We start from the raw sequence: 13,937 nt of genomic DNA, 5'->3' as shown, positions 1-13,937 counted from the left end.
CTCCTCCTTGCAGCTTTTATTGCTGAGGATGACGTAACGTGGTACGGGATATCACTTGCTCGGTTGGGGTCAGCTGTCCTGGCTGTGTCCCCTCCCAACTTCTTCTGCAGCCCAGGTTACTCACTGGTGGGGCAGTCTAAGGAGCAGAAAAGACTTTGAGACTGTTTAAGCGCTGCTCAGCTATAACTAAAACATGAGTGTGTAGTCAGCGTGATTTTAGTTAGAAATCCCAAACAGTCCCGTAGGAGCTACTATGAAGAAAACTAACTCCATCCCAGCCAAAACCAGCACAGTGCTCTATAGTGTCCACTTCTAGAATACACTGATCTTGTCAGGGTGCAATGGTCTTTGGGGACGTGAGTCAACTTCCTTTAGGGATGAAAGGGTTTTGTTAGGTCTCTGTGGTCCTCTGTGTATAAGCACAAAGCGCCTTGGAAGTTTGTGGAATCTACATGAAAGCCACTGAAATCCAGGAGGTAAAATGAATTTATTCTTGATTTGTGTGGCATCCATACAAATCATCTGCAGGCTGTATTAAGGTTCAGATACCAGTATTTATAATATTGAGGAAAAATGTAATTCTAAAGACTTACTCTTTTTCACAAAAATGTAACCTTTGTGCTTCTTTTTTTTTTAATGCTGCTTACAAGTAGCAATATCTGTGCATTGCTCTAGTTCTACAGTAAGCCATAGAATTATTTCCCTTTTTAAGAAACAGTTACCATTGCACACATTGCAAATACTAGAACAACCTCTAAATATTGCATAAGGAAAGATTACTGTTCCAATAAGAGATGATATTCAAAGTTGTGCCCTTGCACTAGTCTAAATTACATTGGAAACTAGAAGTTTTAAATCTCTCTATAGGGAATAGTCTTCAAACTTATGTATCCATCCAGAATTGCCCTGTTTCTTTTTTAGCTAAGTTTTGGGAAAGTTGTCAGACTGGGAAAAGAGTATTAAGTATGTGTTAAGCTGTGTGCTTTGAAAATACGTAATGAATGTACTAGACAGCTTTGAAACTCCCTAGAGTCTCAGTTGAATCATAAGCCATGTAGTTTATTTTACAATTCCACATAGAATACTTCAGGTAGGAATGGGTTTCTAGAAGGCACCTGGTTCAACCTTCCATTCAAAGCAGGACCAACTTCAAAATTAGCTCAGGCTGTTCAGGGTCTTACCCAGCTGAGTTTTAAATATCTCTGAGCACGGAGAGCTCCGTTAAATGTCTTTACTTTTTGACTAGCTGCATTTGGTTTTTTCTTCATGCTATCTAATTGGTATTTCCCTTTCTGCCACTTGTGACTGCTGCCTCTGATCTGTTTGCCAGGCTACTCCAAGAGTAGTCTGACTCCTTCCCTGTACCCCCCCGTTAGCTAACTGAAGGCAGCGATAGGATCCCTCCTTGGCCTTCTCTAACGGCTGAACAGACCTGGCTCACTCAGCCTCTCCTTACGTGTCACGCACTTCAGACTCTTTGTGGTGCTCTGCTGGACTTGCTCACTGTGTCTTTCGTGTACTGGAAAACCTTTAAAACTGAATATGGAGCTCCCAGATGTAGTTTCATAGTGCTGAATATAGGGGAATAATCACCTCCTTCCACTTGCTGGGTACGCTCTTTCTCATACAGCCCAGGATGTGGTTGGCTGCCTTTACTGCAGGGGCACATTGCTGTGTTATGTTCAGTTTGTCCACCAGGACCCCAGGACTTGCTCTGTAAAGCTGAGTTTGACCCACTTGGCAGTGTGTCCAGCTGAGTGGGGTTATTCCAAACTAGAGACAGGTCTTCACTTGGCTTTGAACTTTCTGAAGTTCTTGTCTGCCCATTTTTCCTGTGTATTGAGGTCTGTTCAACTGGCAGCTCAGTTCCTCAGTCCATCATCCACTGTCCCGAGTTTAGTGTCATCTGTGGATTTGCTGAGGATGCCCTCCATCCCATTGTCCATTTGTACCACTGAAGATGTTACATCAGCCCCAGTATCTGCCCCTGAGGGTTGCATTGGTAACTGTCAGCCTGTTGGATTTGTACCATTGATTACAACCAATTAAGTCTGGCAGTCCAATTGATTTTTCATCTGTTCTTTAGTTCAGCTGTCCAAGCTGTCTCTCTCATTTGGCTATGAGTTAACGATGAGATCATGTCACAAGCCTTGCTAAGGTCAAGGTAACATCTGGTGCTGTTCCATTGTCCACAGAGCTAGTCCTCTCCTATAGGGCAGTCAGGTTGGTAAGGCATCACTCATGCTTGGAAAATCCTTGCTAGGTGTTTCCAGTCATTTCTTTTCCTTCATGTGCTTGAAAATAGCTTCCCAGGAGGGTTTGCTGCATAACCTTTTCAAGGACTGTGGTTAGGCTGATTAACCTATAGTATCATTGAACCTTTTATCCCTTCTTGAAGAGGGTTCTGATATTTGCCCTTTTCTAGTCATCTGGAACCTGCCATGATCACCGTGACCTTTTGTAGATGATGGAGTGGCTTAGCAATGACATTTGCCAGCTCAAGTTAAACATCCTTGAATGCAGCCCACCTGGTCACATGGACTTGTGTGTGTATCCGGTTTGTTGAAGTTGTACCTAATCTGATTTTCTCCACTTGCTTTCACTAGGACCGTGCCACTAGCCTCGGGAATGTGGTGGGTTCTATGAGTGGACCGTGATGTGAAAAGTAATACCAAGAAGGCACTAAGAACCTCAACCTCTTTTGTGTTCTTCGTCACTTGGTTCTCCACCACATTAATTTTCTGGTTTTGTAGTTAAAAGAAACGATGCAAAAATAAATAGAACTCCTGGTATAAATATCTTATTCAGGCAAGACTATTTAGTGCCATAAATGTGGTGTTGGAAGAGGAAAAAGAGGTAATTCTATTCTTCCAAGACATCGTTTAAATGGGTACCAGTCTGCCCTCATCTTGCTGCATTTTCTAGAAAACCGTGTATTGTTTTAGTGTGTATATAAGTGTCTGCTTATAAGAACTGTGTATAGCAGTTCTTTTGGCATTTAGTATGAATGTATAAAATCTTTTGGCTTCAAAAATTGAATTTGTGTATTCATATACTTCCAACAAACTGAGTTACTACTTCTTTCTGTTGACTTTACTGAATGTCATGTGTGTACCACATTGATTTTAATTTATTTAAAACCAAAAAACAACATTGCTATGACTTGGGGGAGGAGGCAGGGGATCGTGTCGCAAAATGAAAATGCCAAGTCAGTCTCCTAATTGTTATAATTTACTCTCATGGGTGTTCTGTTTTTCTTATTCTAACCTGGCTAGTAAAATCAAAATGCTGTGCTTAATGCATTCAGAAAATTTTGAGTCAGTACTGCTGAGCCTGTATCACTCCAGTGACAGTTGTACTGACTCAGGATGTGTTACTTTTACTACAGTGATGATAACGGAATTCTCAAGGGTAGAATTAAAAGAAATAAAAATCATGTATTGGTGGGCTTACCTTTTAATTATCAGGATTTTTGTATTCTATAGGGAATTACAACCATAAACAATTAGCAGGTTCCTTAGAGCTTTCTGCAGAATGGATGCTGCATTTACAGTTCCCTGTGGTAGCTGTGAGACAGTAGAGCCAATTTCCCTCAGATGTTTAACTGCAGTCAAGTTTTACATTTCTTTGTTTTTAAAGACAAAACTATTCCTAAGTTGTGACCAGTTAATTTTGAATTTGAGATCTTTTTTAAATGGTAATGTAAATTTAGAATTATGACCACTGATTTTAAGGCTTCAGTACTTTATTCGGCTATTTTTATTACTCAATTGAATTTTAAGCTGACCTAGTGATCTGAATAAAGGATATATTATGTTGTGCCATTACATTTCTACAAAATATATGATACTGGAGATGAAATAACAGTAGAACTGAATTTTTTAAACTGCCTTTTAGGTGATAAGCCTTCTTTTTCTTCATGTGCAGGATATTTTCTCCCACTTGCTGAATATATTTATGCTTAAAAGTATCCTTCTAAATAAAGGCTAGCAGTACTAAGAAAGCTTTGCAGCGTGCTCGCCTTCAGCAGGCATCTGTTCCTATTCCTTTTGATTTTTTTTCCCCAGACAGACCCACTGTTTCCTATGGTGCCATTGTACTTCCAAATTCAGTAGAACTTAACAAAGATATTAATATTTGGAAACAGCATTACAATACTCAGTAGCTTAATTCCCTGAAAGGTGGTGTTTTCTGTTTTAGTTTATTCAAGCTGTAGGAACAAAACTAGATAGTTGAGCTCTTTTATGGTGATATTGCGGTATATTTGTTCTTGTCATTTAAAGTACAGTGGAAGTGGTGTTGCAGCTACTCATTTCTTTCAAGTTTATGCCTCTGATCTTAATGTTGTCCCTCATGTGAGAAATGAGCGAAACACTCAGGAAATGACATTTTTACACAAGGTTATGTAGTTTGCGTTTGACCACAATAAACCCTGCTATTTCCATCAGCAATGTACAAAGTGAGTTTTCTTATTCTTACCGCTCTCACAACTGCCTGTTACTAGGGGGGAGTATTACTGTGTGGAAGATGCCAGCCGACTTAAGTGCAGGAGAGTATGAATATATTGGTATGAAAGTAAGTTTGCAGATTGACCAGCTTTTCTAAGCCTGCTGGTAAGTGGAGGAGCTGCTGAAGTTACTTAACGTCTCATTCCCAGGCAGCAGAGAAAATGGACAGCTTTTCCCAACAGGACCTCTCAGTTAGAAGGAAGAAATTTAGTTGAATTACGCTTTGAGTCTTACTGTGTGCTTAAAATACAAGCTGCTAAGTGGCCAATTTTATTGGCTGTGGAAGATGTTTATTAACAGGGCTTTTTTTTTCTTTTTTTTTTTTCTTATTGTTTGCTTTTTCTGACTTGTCATTGAACATTTCTTTATCTTCAGAGAAGTAAATTGCCCATATCCAAAACCATGGGGAAGCCATTAGGGCTGTATTATGTTTCTAAACAGACTATTGGCAAAATATTTTTGGAAGTTGTGTAAAACAAGCTTGGTCACTCTGTTTGGCCTTTCCTTTGGCTTCATAACACTCTTGTAAACTCTTACCACTCCCTGTAAAAAACGATTCCCCCAGTTTTGTTGTTTCCCAATGAACTACACTCAGCTTTATAAAGAGAATCTCACTTGGTTTAAGGGTAGAAGTAGGATTTTCCGCTTTCCTTTTGTTAATGGAAAAGCTGGTACTAACAGTGTAATGGGTAACCATGGCATGTTCCTAACCCTCTCTAATATCTGTTCTATGCTGAGGTTGGTAATTGGTTTATTACTTTGTATCTCAACTCTGCATGCATAATTTGGAGAATTTAAGTCTTGGAAGTCTTTGGTTATTTTTTCAGGTTCTGGAGGAGAGCATAGTGTGGTACTAAAAATATGCTTTATCTCTAAATTGTGGTTTCTTTTCCTTCTTTTTACCATGCTTATATTTCCTCTAAACTGCTTGGGTAGGGTAAGGACAGGGTAGAGGCCACCTGCCCTTGATTCCTGCATGCAGCGCTGGGGCAGAGCAAACAAGTGAGAGATTAATTCCCCACAGCCCTGGGCTGCTGTATGGGCAGAGCAAGGTTGGTCACCGGTTCTCTGGAACTCAGTTCTTTAACTGCCTTTTGAAGTGAGAAGATTAATTTTCAGAGACTTCTTATTTCATCCGTTGTTTTGAGGAGACCAAATGGTACATTCTTAAACCCACCTGTCAAATTTCATCAGTAAAGCAGTGATTGTAAAAGAGTTAATGTACACAACCGAAAGTGTGTTCTTCAAGTTTGGTTCTAGGAAACAGCTGAAGTATGTTGTGTTTTTTTTTTCTAAAAAATTCCAGAGAAAGTCTGCCATCTGGTATGGAAAATTTTAGTCCAGACTTAATTTGGCAAAAATTCCATCTATTAAAAATAGTTGTACAATGTTAAATGCAAAGCAGGCTTCTTTGTAGATGGTGCTATCAGAAATGTTTGTAATAATACCAGTTGTATGGTAACATTTCCGGTTATACCGAGTTCTTAAAATAACTTGGAAGTCTAAGCAAATAAGCATCAGGGCATTGAGAATAACCTTTAGTCTGACCTGTTTTGTTCCATATTCTGTTGGTGGTGATGCTTGTAACAGCAGCAGTTATGTGGTAGCACTTCTCATGGAATAAAGATCTCTCCAAACACCTTGAAAACTAAGTAGATGAGCACACAGGGCAATGAGAATGACCTCTAGTCCAATCCATTTTGCTTCATATTTGTGTCCAGTAAGAGCCAAGAGCCATTGCTAGCTAAGGCAGATAGAGGATAAAATGATTCTTGGCTGAGAAAATTTCTCTGTATCTTTTTCTGTCAGCAGCATAGGAAATCTCTGTGCTGGAAAACGGATTGGGGTTATGTTCAGTAGCTGCTCGTGGAGTGGTCCAGTACTCCCCTGTCCACCGTAAATATGTGTAATTCAGTTTGAAATCCATTTATACTTTTGATCTCTGTAAGAATCTGTCACCTTGAGTTGCACAGTTTAATTATATGCTTAATGCCATGACAGTTTCTTGTTTTTGGGCTTCATGCAACTTGTTTTCCTCTAAGGTGAGAAATAGGGGAATGTTGTGCCCTATTCCCGCCTTGTTTTGGCCAGGTATGAATTTGTGTTCAGCATTGGCTCTTTCTCTTCCCGACAAGGAAGTTTTAGGTTTTTATTATATGGAACCTTTTTAATGCTTTCTGTCGTTGTCCTCCCTACTTTTTTTTTTTTTCCTGTTTGTGACAGACCTTGTATCTTTTCCCCTCTTTTATCTTGCCGAAAATATGTAATTGCCCTCTTACTGAAATCTGCTCTCACCCACTTGCTGTTTCATTTTTCCTCCTCATTAACTGTGTTCAGATTTTGACCATTAATCTCCCACTTCTTCTCTTTTCTCTGTTTTGAAAGCTTATTGCTGACAGTGGGTTGTCTTTGAACCCAATGAAAAAATCTCTTGGATGGGACCTGATAATTTGAGGGATTGAAAAGGCAGTGATGAGTAGGGGGGAAGTGTGTCTTTCAGGTAGGGATACAGCAATTCAGTGCAAATACTTAGTGCAAGCTTGAAGAAACAAGTGCATAAGTTTTAAATGCTTAACTACAGTTTTGTTTTATTTGCCTTTAGGATGTTTGAGTTGCACTTTTTTTCAGGGCAGCTCTTCACAGCTGTGAAAGCTGAATTCATTAAAAAATTAAAAAGGATTCTTACGTAACCCGGAGATTTGGGGCTATAGGAGCACTCCACATACTGAAGGCAAAACTGTTGTTAAGTGCAATGTCCCCCAGGAGTGCTGTGGATGCCAGCCCGCAAGTGGGAAGGACAAGCACACTCGGTCTCTTAAAAATTTGAGCTTTTTGAGGCTGAGCATGGGCAAGAGTTCAATGTCTTCTTTTGCTGCAGTGTATCTCTTCTTCATTTTGCTTTTGGTAGCTGGAGCTACTAATAGGCTTGCATTTTAAATAAATGAATGTAAGGTGCATAACTGCTTAGAATGCGGGGAGGTGGTGTTCTTCTTAAGTTGTACACATATTTGATGCTGAAGAAACATTTCTTTGGATTCTTCATATTGCACAGATACCTTGTGGGTTTTCTTATTGGTCTTGGTATTTGTATTAGTTTGGTAGGAACATAATTTTAGGACACGTTTTGTGACCTAGAGGAAAGAAAAGATAACTGTTACTGTGATGTTGCTTCTGGGCTACTCAAGAATTCATTAAAATATGGGGAAGACTTGCATTTATGGGAGATATATCCCTAGCTAGACTTATTTCTAGTATGTACTCTAAATGTTTGTTTTCTTTGTAATAGGAGAAGGAAGGAATGGAAGAAATGATCATTGAATTTAAAATAAAAAAGCTTTTAAAAAATCCCTATTTCTGTAGAGAGACCAAATTTATAGTTTAGCTTTACCAAGGCAGTGGGGTTAGATTATAGTTTAGCTGGGTATCCAGACATTAAGCTAGTAAAGGATCAAAAGAAAGTAAGATGCAGAGCTTGTATTAATTAGAAGCTGTCCTCTGAATGGTGGTGAAGACCTCACTTGGAATTCATGGTGCAATTTTTTTAAAAAAACTTCTTTTCTTCTTTCACAGGAAAGATGATAAAGATTATGCTTTAAAGCAAATAGAAGGTACTGGAATTTCTATGTCTGCATGCAGAGAAATAGCAGTAAGTAACATTAGTTCTTTCTACTAGCAAACAGACTATTGAAAACATTGATTTGAGTGCATGCTGTTTTTTATTTGCTGAATCATGTTATTCTGCTATGGGTGTTTGTATTTTGTATCATGGAGGTATAAAATAAGTACAGATGTCGTGGGAGGTTTTTCGCACCTGTTATGTTTGCTGTCTAAAAATGACAGTGTTTTTAAGTTACAATTTACTGCCTGCCTCAGGGCAGATTAACTTTAAATGCGGCACCTTAAAAACATAATTAGAGTCAGTGGCTTAAATTATGTATTTGATCTGACTTTTGCATTAGTACTTCAGTTATTTTCCTAAACAGATTAGTTATTATTGGCTCATAATGATTAAAACATGTTAGCTTCTATTTAAGTGAAGGCTTCAAACTAAACCGGCGTTGTTGTTGCCTCAGAAGCCGTAATACACACATAAGAAAATGTTTGAATAATATTCAAGTTATTCAGGTTTATATTTTTATATTCTGTGTTGTTAGAAACTGGTGAACAATGTGGTCTAGTTACGGTTTGTGACAAGCTTCCAAAGAAAGACTGGTAAAACCAGTATTCTGAAGTTTAACTGTTTTATGTTCTTATGTTATACTGCTGCTTGGGTTTATTTCTCTTGAAATGTTTCAACTGAAATTGCTTTCTAAAAGGAAATTCATATAACTTATGTGTGTGTGTAGGAAACGAACAGTTTATTTTCAGTCCACATTCCTCAAGAGTGTAAAACTATACCCACCCTAATTTCGTTTTTATGGATTGAAGTGAGTACTAGGCTTTCCTACCTTGTCAACTTCCAGCTGGCTTTGTGATTTCAAACATGTCAGTCCTTGAACTGAGTGAGGTGAAAAAAATGAAGCGCAAAGAACGTTCTGCAGGAGAAGCTCTTCCTGTCCATTGATGAAAACTGACCCTTCCTGCCATTGCAGACATCCACAGTGAACTAAAGGAAAACAGGGTCTTAAATTTTGCTTGCTTCAACCATTTTGGCGGAAGTTTTCTAAATGCTGAGACTCCTTCAGGCTGAGTGTTTTTGGGAAGTGTCAGCTACCATTTCAGATGGATTAGGGAAATTTTGTTTGTCTTTTTGCAGTGATTTACCTGAAGAGTTTTGATGAGTTTGTTCTGCTCGAATTTGGCAGAAGCTTGGCTGGTGTTAGGGAGGTCTCTACTCTGGGTATGATCCCAACTCAATTTCGGTCAGTTAAAAGGGAATCACTAACTTGGCTGACAGTCGGGAAGGATTTGGCCTCATTGTGCGTGGCTTGGGGAGTGTTGTGTGGTCATTCCTCTTGGACAGCGAGGTCCCCGGTAGTGATGGAGGAGCAGCAGGAAGCAGGGGGGCTTTCTCCTTGCTCTGAGCTCCTGCAGCATATGCCCTTTGAAGAGAAGGCAGTGGGGGAAGGAGGGGAACGTACTGAAGATACCACAGATGCCAAGAAAGCAGGCGTCAAGAGCAAAGAAGGGAGTCGAGCCCAGAAGCAAGCGGAGGGGTAGAAAGAATAACCTGAAGCAGCACTTCTTGAGCTGTTGTTGACTTTGCTTCCAGTTATGCTTCTTGGCTTGCAACTGCTGATACTGTAGTTGAATTTTCCTGCAGTTGAATTAATAATTCACCATGGACGTGTAGGGTTTGAATCTCTCTTACTTACTGTTCTTTTGATGTTGCTGTTTGGAGTTAACAGGAGAATTTTTTCCCTAGAATGTGTTGTCCATTTTAATTCTGTTAAATAGAATTTTTCTCCCTTTTCTATCAATTAATATTGTAAAAGGAAAAAAAGGAACCTCATACGGAGATGGATCAAATTGAGGATAATAGCCATACTATTTATATTGATCATGTGAGTGTGTGTAATGTATATATGAAAATGCTACTGAGTTAATCAGCAGTGTTGTGCCCTAAAATGTCACCGGTACATCTAATTAATAAAATTATTTGTTGTCATACTTAAAATGTCAAGGCTGAATGCCAGACATTGTTACAATGCAATCTGGACTACCCCAGTTAACATCACCATGTGTGTAAAATGCATTATGAGAAACTAGGATGACTTGGTTTGCATGTGAGATGTATCCATTTCAGTTTCTCTGCAGAGCTGAAGCTTGTATATTTTCCTCTGTGACTCTGGAAAGTCAGTCTGCAGTTTGATAAATCCCAGTGAAACTCTCCTTTGTTTTTATAACTCTACAATGGCTTTTGTTTTGTTTATGACGACTAACTTAAGTTACTCGATTAGTCCAAAACTGATATGTTTGAACTGAAATGCCCACAGCCTACTCTTCTGTCTATTTGATGCAGACACATGAGCTGAAGAACCGTGTCAGATCTTCAGAAAAATAAAATAATATTGGAATACATCACTTACAGGGAAAGGCACAAAGACCTGAGTTGAAATAGCTGACTCAGTTATGGGATGAGCTCAACCTATATTTGTATATGAAATTCTTCTTACGTTTCAGTACTTCCTGCAGCATGAGAACTTAGAGAATGAGGATCTATTTCTTAGATTTTCAAGACCCTAGCTAGTCTCTTACTCTGTTGAAATAAGAGGGTGTTGGTTTTTTTTTTTAATTATTTTTTTGTAAATTGTTTGTCTAACTGGTGGAATTAACAGTTATTGTGCTAATTATGCTAATTGAATCAGTATCTTTAATATCAAGATAGTTGTAGGCTTACATTCTTCCTTATCTTTCCCCCATTCATCCACCGTGGTAAGCATTTGTGAATGCTGCTTCTTCCAGAACCTTGACTGAACATTTGGCTGCTCATCTCTTGTTCTTTACAGGCATATGAACTGCCTGGGATTCTGGGTATCTTTTTTTGTGATCTGCACTTTCACTTCTGAGGATTTAAGCAGGCGCTAAAAACTGCACACTCATCATACCACAAGGTGGTTTTGTATTAGATGGGAGAGCAGAGGAATAGAATGGTAAGAAGATTTGTGTAAAAATATACAAAACATACAAGCCCAGACACTTGCTGTCTTCTGATTTAATCATGAGGAAGAAAGTCATTAAAGCCTGTCCACCTGGAATAGTGCAGCAAAAGCTATTTCACAGTTGGCAAAGAAGAATTCTTCAAGGCTGTAGGAAGGTGGAGTAGTTAACCAGGCTTCACATAGAGCTTCAGGAGTTTGAGTTGGGCAGTTTCCTATACAGGAGTCTTAGATTTTAAAGTAATCAAGTGACTTTCTGACATTCTTCTTGTTGATTAGCATTTTTCATTCAGTTTTAGCAGGTTTGCAAGTACTTCACTTGCCTATGCTTCCTTTGGCTAGTGAGAAATTTCTTGGGTGTTTTGGTTTTTTTTTCTTTTTTTGGTTTGTTTTTTTACTTTTTGTGGGACTTCCATGTAGCTTTGTTTTTTTGCTGCCTGGTTTGATTGGCAGAAATATCCTTGAAAAGCTTGTTTGTGTGTAAAAACACTACATAGTATTTTTTATATGATAGCATTAGTTTTTGACTTGGCTCTGAAGAGGAAGTGCTAGATATGGTGACAGATGCTCTCAGTGATGGAAATTCTGAGTGGGACAAAGCAGAGCTGGGATGGACAATGCTTAACTCTGGCTGTCTCCTGTCTGTGTGGTGTCCTTCAAGCACCATAGCCAGCTTGTACAAGTTAGAACAGCCTTGAGGCTGTCCCAAGGGTGGGACAGAAAACTACAGAACAATACTTAGCTGGGTTCTTTGATTGTTTCCACTCTGTCGGTCTGCCTTGGAGGCATTTGGGTGTTCCTAGGATTTTGTTGTTTCCTATTGTAAAAAATGCAGGCTGTCATCGCAAAAGGTGATATCCTCTGTGTTGGATCTAGTGATAGTGTGGTTGTAGGATGAGGAAGTTCATCTTTACAGAAGGGAAAATGATCGGTTTTGTTGGCTTTCTGTTGTGTGAGTAAGCTGAGTTGAACCATCCTTTGGTCTTAACTTGGCGCATGGGAAGTGGTGGGAACCTGCAGGGTTGGTTTGGGTATAATGCAGACTTGTACCCTAATGCTCACATGTCTGAGCATTAGGAAAAGAAAGGGGAGTAGTGATTTTTATGTCCAAGGCAGGAGGCTCAGGGCCCAGTACAGCTCTCCTTCTGCCAGGAACTTGGCTGGGTCTGCAGGGAGCATGCACGCGGTACCCAGACAGTGTGACAGTAAGTGGAGAGATAGCTGGTGATGACTGCTGCTCCTCCCCAAAAGGGGAAGCCTCTGCAGCAATCCTGCTCACCTCTGAAACTGTTCAACCCCCCTGGCTTTTCATCTTCTGGGCTGGACGGTGGCAGAAAGGAAGAGGCAAAGCTAGAGTGGCAGGCCTTTGTCCATGGGCAGGTGAGGACGAAGCTGCTGACTTATGGTCTTGGCTGAGTTGACCTCGATGGAGGCAGCTACTGTAGAGGTGAACTGGTCCTCTTTGCACACGGGGCCTTCCATGTCCTGGGTGACATAAACATGTCATTACATGATAGTCAGGCCTCCTTCCCCTCTGCCAGAGGAGGGGATGGAAGAAGAGCTTCAGGGCTCTTTTCAGAGCTGTTGTGAGGGTGACCAAGGACTCTGAGGCAGCATGCAGCAGCTGGAAGGGACCCCATGAGGCAGAAACTGAAACTAGGTGACTCCAGGATTCGCCGTCTTCAACATCTTCCCCTGGTAAAGAAAAAATGGCTGTCCCAGTGAGCTTGCTGGAGGAGATCTTGTACCAGCTATGTGATAAGAAACAATATTTAGGTGTAGGTTCCCCAGATTATGGAGGCTGTCGTGTCCCTTTGACACTAACAGGTAAAGCAGTTTCCCACAAGACCAAACACAGAACTCATTTAGATTAGTACAGTCCCCATGTCAGAAGACAAGTAATGGTTTCTTAGCAATCTTTCCCTGTGGTGAAAGGTGGAAAGGTATTGAGGAAGACAAATGTTTGATTTTGACCCTCTTTGGGAAGTCTAATGACTCTCAAATGCTTTAATAGTAGGGCATGTAAAATATAAGTTGTGACTGAGTATGTTATCAAGCTATGTTACTGAGGTACAAACAGTATTCTTGAGAGATTTTGTGTAAAGGGAGGGTAGTAGTATTTTTAGTTCTGTGAAAGTGGATAGTTTTTGTGAAAGATACTGATTCAATGTTAGAAATTGGAGTCCTTAGGAATCATCGTGTTTTCTCTGAACAGCAGAATTTGACTAAGCTTGACATCCAGTGTCTGTCTAATCTGGGAGTTTCATCCACCTCCTTACTTTCAGAGAACATTTAATAACATTTCTTGTAATACTTAGCTTGCATGTAAGAAGTGCTAATAAATATTGACTTGTAGTGGGATCATTTAAGACTCATTTGTTTTGGAAACAACAAAAATTAAAACCAGAAATGTGCAATTTTTTTCTCTTCACATTTTGTGTTGTTAGGCTTCTTTCTGCAACATTTAAGACTTTAAAAATAATAAAAAAAGAAGAAAATAATGCAACAATTTCACACAGTTGTACATCTGAAGAACTAGAGCTTCAAAAACGTATTGTCAGCTTCATAATAAATTCATAGAGTGAGCAGTGTTATAACTTCTGTTACATTGCTTTGTAAGCTTTCATTTGAACACTGAAAGGAAAACAGCATGTACTTTAAGCAGGTATTTTGTTCTTTTTTAGTACTGTGGAATATCTGACTCATGAGACTATAAAACTGTAAAGTCATATTTACATTGAAACAAACAGATCTGGAATCTACTGGATAGCAGCTAAGCCAACTTGGGGTTTAAGAACTTGTGTAATAGAATTTGGTGTTTAGTTTAAAT

At 39.4% G+C, this 13,937-nt stretch overlaps 1 protein-coding gene across 2 annotated transcripts in view; it reads left to right on the top strand.

The window, feature by feature from the left end:
- CDK8 (cyclin dependent kinase 8) overlaps nt 1-13,937 on the top strand; it is an 84,427-nt gene that overhangs the window by 19,458 nt on the left and 51,032 nt on the right. For both annotated transcript variants that reach the window (XM_074146200.1, XM_074146192.1), the window contains exon 2: nt 8,079-8,154. In XM_074146200.1, coding sequence (XP_074002301.1) covers nt 8,079-8,154 — 76 coding nt within the window. The remainder of the gene's footprint in view (nt 1-8,078; nt 8,155-13,937) is intronic.

The sequence above is a fragment of the Numenius arquata genome, chromosome 1 (genome assembly GCF_964106895.1).
Source record: "Numenius arquata chromosome 1, bNumArq3.hap1.1, whole genome shotgun sequence".
Taxonomy (NCBI): domain Eukaryota; kingdom Metazoa; phylum Chordata; class Aves; order Charadriiformes; family Scolopacidae; genus Numenius; species Numenius arquata.
Note: the sequence above shows the minus strand (reverse complement) of the source record. Positions and strands in the feature narration are given on the sequence as shown.